At 48.4% G+C, this 10,986-nt stretch overlaps 1 protein-coding gene across 2 annotated transcripts in view; it reads right to left on the bottom strand.

The window, feature by feature from the left end:
• Positions 1–4,469: 4,469 nt before the first annotated feature.
• ATP2A3 (ATPase sarcoplasmic/endoplasmic reticulum Ca2+ transporting 3) overlaps positions 4,470–10,986 on the bottom strand; it is a 51,233-nt gene continuing 44,716 nt past the window's right edge. For both annotated transcript variants that reach the window (XM_085078846.1, XM_085078847.1), the window contains one exon: positions 4,470–9,214. In XM_085078846.1, coding sequence (XP_084934972.1) covers positions 9,139–9,214 — 76 coding nt within the window. In that variant the 3' untranslated portion in view covers positions 4,470–9,138. The remainder of the gene's footprint in view (positions 9,215–10,986) is intronic.

Genomic DNA, 10,986 nt, shown 5'->3' with positions numbered 1-10,986 from the left:
GAGACTGGATTTGAATGAGGCAGACCGAAATGTGGGGGCAAACAGCCCCAATGGGAAGCTTGGGGGGGAGTTGCTCATTGCTGGGGAAAGCACAGAGGCTGTGGATGGCTGTGAGTTCATTGCACCCCACTGGGGAATTGCAGAGCACAGGGGTGAGCTCTGCTGGGGAGCACTGGGGCTGAGGGTGATTGTTCCTGGGGGAAAGAGGATGTTTTCCCAGGAAATCCCAGCACCCAGCTACTTCAGCACTCCAGGCAGGGACAGGCTCTGCCAGTCCCAGTTCATCTCTGCCTCCCTTGGCCTTAAAGGAGACACTGGCTCTCTGAGGCCACTGAGCCTGGGACAAGTGCCTTCTCTGCAGAGGAAATGGCTTTGGAAACATGGAAAAGCCTAACCTGCTGGGATAAAGCTTTTCTTTTTGGAATATTTCTTTTAGCATCACCACTTCTCAAGTCCACTTGCCCATTGCTCACTGTCACATCGACTTCTCAACTCAATATATTACAGACCTGACAACTGTGAAATAAGTGGAACAAGTCGATTATCTTTGCTGGGCAAGATGGAGAACTGGGGGAAATGCAACTGAACCATTTATCCAAATCTTTTGGGCCTACCATGGGAATCAAAATCAGATGATCCCACGTTGCAAGTGGCGTGATGAGATCCCAATGCTCCATTCCTCAGCAACATGGAAAGCTGTCAGACAGGGAGCCAAAAGCAAATACAAAATGCTGATGCTAATCATACAAGATTGAAGGCTGATACTGCTATTGAGTAGAGCAGACAAACCTTATAAGCTTAGATATCTGTCAGGAGAGAGGCAAATAACTTACTGTATGAAACGAGGCCTTTTAGGGAAGGCTGCTCACCCTTGCCAAAGCCATGGGGATAATGAAAATAGGACAGCTAAATTTAACAGCAAAATGACTTGTAAAAGAGTCACTTCTAACCTCCTCTCTGGTACTTGGAGTCAATAAAATGGTTATAGCATGGATTTAGCTGAAATATTTTCCATTGGGAGATAATATGCATCTGCCATTTTATAATCTCCTGGAGCCATGTTGCAGCTGGTGAGTGGGGCTGGACCCTGTGGATGCATCTGGAGTGATGTGGAGAGAAGATGACCCCAGCCTGGAGCACCAACAGGAGTCTTTTCCTGGGCTGACACCAGCACCCAGCATGGGCATCCCCTTGGCCACAGCACCCAAGTGTTTGAAAACACCACAGCCTAAACACTTGTGGGTTCACACGTCACCCTCGCTCACACCCCTCCCACACCCACACCGTGCCTGGGATTGCCACTCTTTAAATTACTTTATAAAAAGGAATTTAATAGGTTTGCACAGGCATTGCTCATCTATGCAACAGTGCCATGGTGGTGCCAGGTGGTTGCCAACACCTCCCAGCCTCTGCCAGGTGGTTATTGAGGGACAGTGCCCTGCTCGGGCTGTTCAGTTGTTAAAAGTTGTCTCTGTCATCTCAGAGATGCTGAGATCATGGGACTGTGATGCCTCCAGCTGGGGTGCAGGCACTGGGCTGTCCTGAGGCCAGGTTGGGATGGCTGTTTGCTGTGATAATAAACACATTACTGTAACACCCAAATGAAAAATAAAAATAGAACTAAGGGAAAGAGGTTTTTATCAGCCTACTGTGTAAAGAGCATCCTGAGGGCTGTTCCATGACCTTCTGCACCAATACTCACACATAGCTGGGACCTTGGAGGTGGTTTTATCTTGGGTTCCCACAAACACAAACTCGTATTATGCTGTCAATGCACTCATAGCCATTTCCTCTGAATAACTTTTGTATCTCTTGGCCACTTCCAAGCAGAGCAGGCTGGAGGCCCCAGGGGTTCAAAGACAGTGCTGGTGAAGCAGCAGCACCTTGAGTTCAGCTGCAGCAGGTCCTGGGCACTGAGGATGGGTTTGCCCAGGGCACAGAAAGTGCTGAACTGGGCTTGACCTGAGAAGCATGAAAACAAGGGAGCAAGTGGGACAACACAGGGACACAGAGGGTAAAACTGGAAGCACTCAAGGCCAGGTTGGATAAGACTTTGAGCAACCTGATCAGGTGGAAGGTGTCTCTGTCCATGGCAGGGAGTTGGACAAGATGATCTTTAAGGTCCCTTCTAACCCAAACCTCTCTGTGATTTTTTGATTCTAAAATCAGGTAGAGATAAGAAAAAGGAGCCCATCGAGCTCCACTGCCCACAGGAGGGGAAAATGGAAGCAACAACAGCAAATGAGGCTCTAAAGTGTTTGTGTCTGGGGTTGCAAAGGCCTAGGGCCAGATTTCCCAAACACTCCCCTGGGCCAGCTGGTATTGACTGGTACCCTGTGCCAGGCTTGGCCTCATCCAGCATCTCCAGGTCCAGCTGGGCCAGATGCCAAGGGCATTGAGGGCTGGTGACCCTCCAAGGGTATCCCTGGAAGTGCTGTGCAGGGTTAGCACAGGGCTCTATCCATGGCTGTCAAAAGAACTCCTTCCCCCTGCCCATTAAACACATTCAGCCTGTGCTTGGGGCTGAGAGAAAAATGCAAAATCTGGTATTTTTAAGGGAGATATTTGGAAATGCAAATGCATCCTTGCTTTGAGCTGGGACATGCATCCAGAGGATGGAGGAACTGCTGGAGCACAAAGAGGGTTCTGAAAACCTTTTCACCCACCTGCACCCATGGAAGCACAGCTGTGGAAGGCATAAGAGCTACCAGGTCTTCCCAGGCTCTCAGACACTGCTGGGGGGAAAAGAAAATACAAAATAATAGAGGAAGCTCATTACACAACCCAGACTCGTGCTTGGCAGCATCCAGCATGGAGCTCTAAATTTCAGCACAAAAATGTGCAGCACACTGCAGATCTGTGGATGGGCAGGAGCAACACAGAGGCAAGATTTAAAATATGATGGTAGGTGCAGAGGGGACCTGCTATGGTCAAGGTTGCCAAGAAGAGTCCCTGAGAGCTGCTGGCTCTTCCCAGTAATTTTGGCTGCCACAGCCCCCTTGCCCTCACCAGCCATAGGAGTTGCTCACACTGCCCCACTGGTAATGGGAAGGGGAGGGTGGAAAAAAAATTGGCAGATGAGAGCAAGCAAGGTCCTGCAAAACAGCATGTTCAGTTTTCTTTCCAATTTTAACTTGTCCTTGACCTCTCTTCGCTCCTTGCCAGCAGGGCTGGCTCGGCTCTGTGCTTGTCCCGTGCTGCGACGCCCCAGCACAAGGAGATGTTTTTGGTGGTACTCACCCCTCAGAAGTGCCATTTCCATCCCCAGTTGCTGTGACAACACATCTCCCTGGAAATGCTTCAGCAATGGTTTAGCTGATGCCAAAGAAAACATGAACTTAAGGAGCTTGGGGTACCAAAAGGTGTCGGTGGCCCTGTGGCCATTGTGGCCTCTGGAAATGTGGATGGACATCCCATGGGGTTGCTGGCCATGTGCCATGGGATACAGGGACCCTTGGGATTTCTTTGGGAGGGTAACACCTGCTTTCTGAATCATGCCTTCAAAAGGCAAGCATAGCCCCAGCTGATGGTCCCCAGGGGTGCAGGGATTGACCCAGCATCAGGTGGGGAATTTCACCTTCACCACTGTGTCCTGAAACCACCAGCATTTCACCCTCAGAGGTGGCTGGTATGGGGCACTGTCTTAAGGGTCACCTCCAGCCATGGCACTTGTGCTCCTCTTGCTCTGACATCAGTCTGCACCTCTAAAGAGGAAGCCAAGCTATGGCCCTGTCCCAAAACCAGCAGTTGCCAGGATGTCCCATGTCCCTCCTTGTAACCCCCTGTGGGTTACAAAAGCTTACAAAGCTTTTGGCTTACCTTGTGCACCATGTTTCTCCTGCCACATCCCAGCAAAAAAGCACCAAGGGCAGATGTTGCCATGAAGACAGATTTGCTCCAAAACACAACCCACAGCTGCATCAGGATTTTCTGCTCCAAACATCACCATGGGCAGAGCTCTGGGTGCTGCAGAGATGGAAACACATGGCCCTGAGCCCTCTGCCACCCACCCAGAGGAGGCCAAGTTATTTAATTATTATTTAGTTCCCAATTATTTCTTACGGAGGTTATTGCAGGGTTTATTTAAACCTCCCCTCCCACATGGGGAGATAAGGTGATGACTATTCTGGATGCAGTCAGAATTAGCACTGTTATTTGTATTCTTGTGCCCCAAGAGCGAATTAAAAAATTCCCAACAGTCGTATCATGCCACTCCGTTCATTTTGCCTTTGTCATCCCATGCCAGGCACAAGCTCAGCTCCATTTCTAGTTTGGCTCCTCTGAAAACCCACAAGAAATCCTGTTCTGGTGAGCACAGCTCCTTTTACGGCTGAAGAATGCCTTCAGGCACTCCCCTATGGCTCCATGGGCTCCCAAATGTCCCCCAAATAGGCCACAAACAGGGTAAGAAAAGCATAAAAAAAAAGGTAAAACAACAACAACAAAACAGACAAAAAACCCCAGAGCCATCCAGTAAAATCGCTTTTATTTCTGTAATTTTCTAAGTATAAAACAAATCAGCCCAATATTGTGTGAACAGAGTGGATTGTATGGATGTGACCACAAGGAGCCTTCCCACGTCTTCCCGGCACACCTGGCTATTTACAGTCAGACAAAGGACACAGTTTAGGAAGTGGTAATTTAGTGGAAAAATATCTCTCATATAATAAAATAGGAAACCTCATTTCTTTCAGTTCTATCCCTCAGATAACACCCTCCCACCCCCCCCAAGATACAACAATTTACCCTTTGCTATCAAGCACAATCTCAGAGATTTCTACATTTGGCTGTTCAGGCATCTCATACAAAAAATAAAATCAGCATATTCCCAGACTGAAGCCACTGAGGGCACCCACTGGCAACTGGGTGGTCACCCTCCTCTTGGTCCCAAGTGCCCATTACTCCAGGCACACACAGATTTTGGCTCATTTAATGCCCCACTCACACCAAAAGCTGAATGGCACCACAAGAACAGGTCCAGGGAGCACAATTTACCCTGTGTCTCCTCCTCCTCACTGCAGCCCTGTAAATCCTAACCCCAGCTGTGCCACACAAGATCTGCATGGGGTGAAGTCCTCTCCTTGGTCAGTACCAAAAACCTGAGCCCCAAGCTGTCTCCCCTGACAGAAAATGCCACTGAAAAAGCAGGAGGAAAAAAAGCCCAGATGGGACTCAATCTCTAGCATCATTTATACAAGATGATGACCGTGCCAGGTATGGTCCAAAAATCCCAGTAAGTCTTAGGAATTGGTAGTGGGGATTCTGGTGTGTTTGAGTTTCAGGAGTGATGTAATGCTAAGGTCACTGAACCCCATGAACATCTCCCAGCCAGAGCCCCTGCACAGCTCAAATCATTATTTGATGAGTTTTGGTGGAGCAGGACCCTGACTAGGAAGCAGTATTATCAATCTGATGTACAAAAGAAGGACCAAAAATTAATGCTGAGTTTTCCTATTGCTCCTCCTTCTGCCATCCACACTGTGAGCAGAAACTCCAGTTCAATCCCAAATTTGATGCTCTTACAGGAACAAAGTCCCTCCTACTGCCCTCTGCAGTGCCTGGTGGTGCCATCCAGCCTTGGCAGAGCAGAGCATCACCAGAAACACACGGAATGTTCACAGTGCCAAAACCCCAAACAAACACAAACCTCATCCAGACCTGGGCTGCATGACACAAATAAAACACAGAATGCAGTACTTTGCTCTTTTTCCTTTTCCAACGTGCCTCCCCGTGGGATCACACACCACAGGGGGAAAAGCTCATCCAGCAACTGCCCACAATGACACAACATCCCAGAACAGTACAAAAGACTTTCCACAGCTGCTGCCCAAAGCTGATCCTCCTGCTGCTCACCCCAGGGACACAGGACATTCCCCTCCCATCTTGGCTATACCCCAGCACGGTGCTTGGCCCCTGAGGAAAGAGTATAAAGTGCTCATGGATAATCCCATGCTGCCATCCCAGCACGTCCTACGCCCTGCATCTTGTGGAGGATCTGTCCCAGCAGCCCACCAATGCTAAAGGTCTTGCTGGAAAGACCTGAGTTTTATTTATAAACTTAGAATATGCCAGGCAGCACCATCAAAATAAAACTAAAAAGGAAATAATTCCTAACCTCTGTTGCCAAGAAAAGCAAGGATCCCAGAGGTTTGCCCCTAAGCTGCTTTTTTTAAAAAGCTCTTGGGCAAAACAGCCACCCAGTGTCCATCTCCCTTGTATTGCACAGTCAGATGCCTTGGTAAGACTCAAGAGCCTATCCCAAAATGATGGTCTTGGCTCTGGGATCTCCAAGTTTACATAAAAACATGTTCCAGCCTGTAAAAGCTCCCAGCATGCTGCTGCTGGCACACATGCAATAAATAACTATTCTGTGATTTATCCTGACCCTTCACTGAAGAACAAAGGCAAAAATAATTACATCTATGGATATTTTTCTACTTCATTAAGATAGTTGAAGTATAAGCCCCTGTAATCAAAAAGGATGGAGTGAAACCTGTACTCCAAGTAATTAAAGGATGGGGGGAAAACAAGAGATCAACCATTAAGAAGAGGAAATGGGGATGTGTCAAAATCTGAGCAAGGAGGATGCCTGCTCCAGGCAGCTCTAATGCAGATTACCTGGGCTATTTTCTAGATCGATCTGAAGGCTCACAGTAGAAATAAAATGTCATTTTCTGCTGCTGGAAAGAACAAGCTGGGACATAGCTCTGGTTTCCTGCCCACAATGGCTCAGGGTTTGGTAACTCACAGTTGTGACCCACTGACTGCATGAACAGACTGACACTTGCCTGAGCCTTTACACGAGAAACTTCTCCACACCACACGTATTTGGGTTAAATTAATCATCCTCCACCAGACATTAGGTCCAGGGAAAACAGTGTAACTCAGGTGGTGGATGGACCAGGCAGGTTCTTGTAGGCACAAGGGACCAAGGCCACCATGTTGCAGGGAGATGTGACTGGGCAGCTGAAAGCCCTGCTGGACCCTCTGAACAGGGCTGGGATGCTCTGAAGCCAGTCCAGCCTCTCCCAAACTGGTTTTCAGCCTCACAGAAACAGGGGAGCTGTTCTGATGTCCCTGAGCTTGTACTGGATTAAATCCCCACTGGTTGTTTTTCTGCACAGAGCAATGGAGATGGACTCAATCATCTTGGACATCTTTCCCAACTTAAACAATGCTTTAATTCTATGACCTGTACTATAATAAGGTGAAATCCACCCTTTTGGGGAAGGGCAAATCCCATGTCTACAGCATTAGTCTTACTGAAGCCTTATTTTGAAGGCTTATGCAGTACCTAGGTCATGTCCTGGTCCTCTGCACCAGGGTGGGTCTCATCCATGGTGAAAATCTTTGAAGATGAATTGGTTGTCCCATGGGATCAACTGATTAAATCATTTAGACAGAACACATTTGAAAAATAAAACCTCTTCAAGACGAAGTATAATAAGATTAAAAAAAATCAGCAACAATCTTCTAACCACAGAGTATCTATAAAGATCTTTTTAAAGAGCTCCATATTAAAATTCCTTGAATACATTATATATTAAATACAGTAACAACAATTTCATGCAAGGTTTTCTGTACAATAAATCAGCTCAGTAGTATAACAATTCTGTACATTCCCATTGGTCTGGGGGCTCTGCTCATCTTCAATGCTGGTGATGGAGAAAAGAAAGGAAGGATGATATTTGGCACCTACTGTACAGAAGGGGAGAAGCTCTTGCCCAGATGATACAGAAAAACACTGGAAGCTTTTAAGAGGCAAAAAGAAGAGGGAAAAACCCAATGGCAAAGGAGCAAATGCTATCCCAGACCCTGGCTTCTAGTTGCTGGAATGTAAGAGAAAGGAAAGATACAGGCTCTGGCTAAGTAAATATCATCAGGATGGATCATAGGGGACTGTGAGGAAAACAGGAGGGAGGATTTGGAGAGCTGGAGAAGAAACCACCCATTATCAGCTTCTCAGCTGCCACAGCTCAAAGGAGAAAGATCAGATTGATGGATCCCAAAATCCACTCCTGATCTGCAAACTCTCACTGCAGCCTGTCTCGCTCCTGCTGCGGAAAAATCCCCAGAGGACAAAATAAAGTTGGTGCCTCACAGAAAGGGATGCCACAACAAACACCACTCACGGGGAAAGACCACGTTATGTACAAGCTTACATTCATTCCCATCTTGATCCCTTGGCAAGGATACCCTGTGCAAGACAGCAATGTTCTCCAAAGCAGAGGACATGAAGTCATGGATGTGCTCCTAAACACTTAAATTCTACTCCTGCTAGGGAAATAGTTAAAAATGCACTGAGAAAAGCAAGTGTGGCCAGGAGGGAGTGGTAGACATGAGGAATGCAAGGTGGGAATCCCCTTGCTTTGCTTTTCATGGCTGTCCCTGCAAGGAGAAGGACTGTGATTTATACAGTGCAGATGGGATCTAGCAAGATGCCGGATGGAGAACAGACAAGATTTGATCATGCTTTGGTGCTGGATGAGCTGAGAAGGTGCTGGGCTTTCCATAATGCAGGGATCCAACAGGATAGTGTGATAAATAGGGAGAACTTCGCCTTCCACCACATGCACCCAACCTCGATGTAAAAACACGCATCTGTGAGATCCACACCACTGCTGGACACACTCTGAGGCTATTCCCAGCCACTGGAGCTGTGCAGCAGCAGCAATGCACCCACCAAAACCATGGGCATCATCAAGGCTCAGCAACCCCAACACACAGCCCCCTCTCCTCTCTCCCTGCCCTCACTCACTGCCAAGACCTTCCTGGCCCCTGAAGCTGCCTTGTGCATCCCATCCCACTGGGGGATGCAGCCTAAAATCCCAACTTCCCACCTCAATCTCCCATGAAGGACACCTTGCCCAAGCTCACCCAGTGAGGGTGAAAATTGAGTCTCAAATTTAGCAGGAACAAATCCCAAGGAACCACATTACAACGACTCAGATCCACACAGCTCCATCCCCAAACCCTACACCAGCTGTCCAGTAATTGCACTCGTATGTACAGGAAAAAGAAAGCTACAGAACAAAACGAAAATCAGTATTTTTCTTTTTGACGATTCACCCGCATTTGTCTGGTAGTCGGACACATGCATGTCCTGCTGGCTTTAGCGATGGTCACTCATGCAAGACTTCAGTCCGAGTTACAAGTTAGGGATCCTCTAGTTCGGAGTGTCGCCTTCGTGTCGTTCATTTCTTGTCCTCTTCTCCTGAACCGAAGCAAAAAAAAGGGAAGGAAAAGTATCCGTGAGTATAAAAGGGAAGGAAAAGTATTGAAAAGCAAAGCAGCTCCGTGTTTTTGTTATTGAGAGTGGTTGTCCCTGGACTGATCCCAGAAGGAACCTGGGATCCTATCCTGGCAGGAGGAGGAGGAGGAGGAGGAGGAGGAGGAGGAGGAGGATGCCAGTCCCTGGGTGAGGAAGGTCTCTGCAGGAATTAGGAAAAGGGATGAGGTGGAGCCATGTGGGAAGGTGAGCAGGCAGGATCCCTCCTTACTGCTCCTCATGAGGCATTACCCAGGGAAAAGCAGTGGCTCAGAGAGGAGGAAGCTCACTGCATCCTGCCCTCCACCCCAGAGACACACATACTGCTCCATGGGCTGACACCACTTACACTACACATGTTAATAACCATAAATACCCATATACTACACCCATAAATACCTCCAAAACCATGAGCAAGGACCAACCCACTCATCACAGCCACTGTCCCAGGGCTGCCCTCCTCCCTCCCCCCAGATGGATGGGGCTGGACATAAAATGTAACAAGCAACACATGGCCTGCAGGAAAGCCATGGTATCCAGCTTGAACTCCATGTGAGCAGCCTCAAAATCCCTGCCAGAAGTTGACTTACATCAGCTAGATCTCCAGTTTTCAAGCAGTTGACAGAGGTGTCCCTGAGCCCTGAGGCAGCAGCTGCCCTCCAGCCTGGGGCAGCTCAGTCTGCCCAGAACATATTTTTGCCTTAAAAAAAACCCACCCAGAAGCAGCACTTGCTAAGAAGAGTTAGAAAAATCCCTTATCGTGAATCTTTTGACTGTATTTCTCCATCTTTCATCACTGCACACATCACCAAACACATCTCACTGGGGACTGCTGTTCTGTGCTCTTGATAAATAGGGGTCCTGCCCGGGGTTACCCACGGGGCTCTGTGTCTGCTGCCAACCCTGGTGCCGACAAGCTTTCAGGGGAATTAATAAATAACAGGCGAGAGAGAGGGAAAACGCTTTTTTGCAACTTCTGCCAAAACTTTTTTCCAGCGCTGGCTGCAGAGCCCAGCCCTCATGTCCTGGGATAAAATGGTTGGCTGTGATAGCATCATCCCTCTGGATGACACTGCGGGCTTTGGTGCAGAGCTGGTGACTGCACTGTATTAAAGCTCATTGCAATAATCAAAATTCATCTCCTCCCTCTGCTCCAGCAGCTGAACAGTCCCCACTGGGTGGCACAACAGTGGTTATTTGCCATCCATGGTATTTTCCCTAACACATCATGTGGGGTGATGTGCAAAAAGGGACGAGAATGCCATGGCATGTGGCAGGCAGGGACAGGAAAGGGACATGGCAGCAGTGTTTGACCACAGTGGGTGCTCTTCAAAATGCTGCTCTCAGGCCTCTAAGTAACACAGTCCTGGCATGGAGCGAGTCAGGTGTTCCCATGTGTCCTGCAACCAGCCCAGGCTCCAGCTCCCACACAGCTCTAGGAGGATGCAGGTCCCTGCATGCCAGTGTCTGTCTGTCCTCCCCTCATGCTGGTGACAGGAGCAGGGGGATGCAGGACCTGTTTGCAGTCACACTCCCTCTGCATGCTGCCTCACACCAGGGCTGTCACAGCCCTTCAGCACTTGCAAGCCAGCAGCTGAACAATGTGAGCTCAGCTCCCCCAAGATCTGCTCCCCCTCAGGACAGCTGAGGCTTTTGGGGAGGTTTTTCCTCACTGCTTTTGACTTTCCTCAACAGATTCCTGTAAAAGGTGCTGCTGG

Source organism: Lichenostomus cassidix, chromosome 19 (genome assembly GCF_008360975.1).
Source record: "Lichenostomus cassidix isolate B80296 chromosome 19, HeHo_3.0, whole genome shotgun sequence".
In the NCBI taxonomy this organism is placed as follows: domain Eukaryota; kingdom Metazoa; phylum Chordata; class Aves; order Passeriformes; family Meliphagidae; genus Lichenostomus; species Lichenostomus cassidix.
Note: the sequence above shows the minus strand (reverse complement) of the source record. Positions and strands in the feature narration are given on the sequence as shown.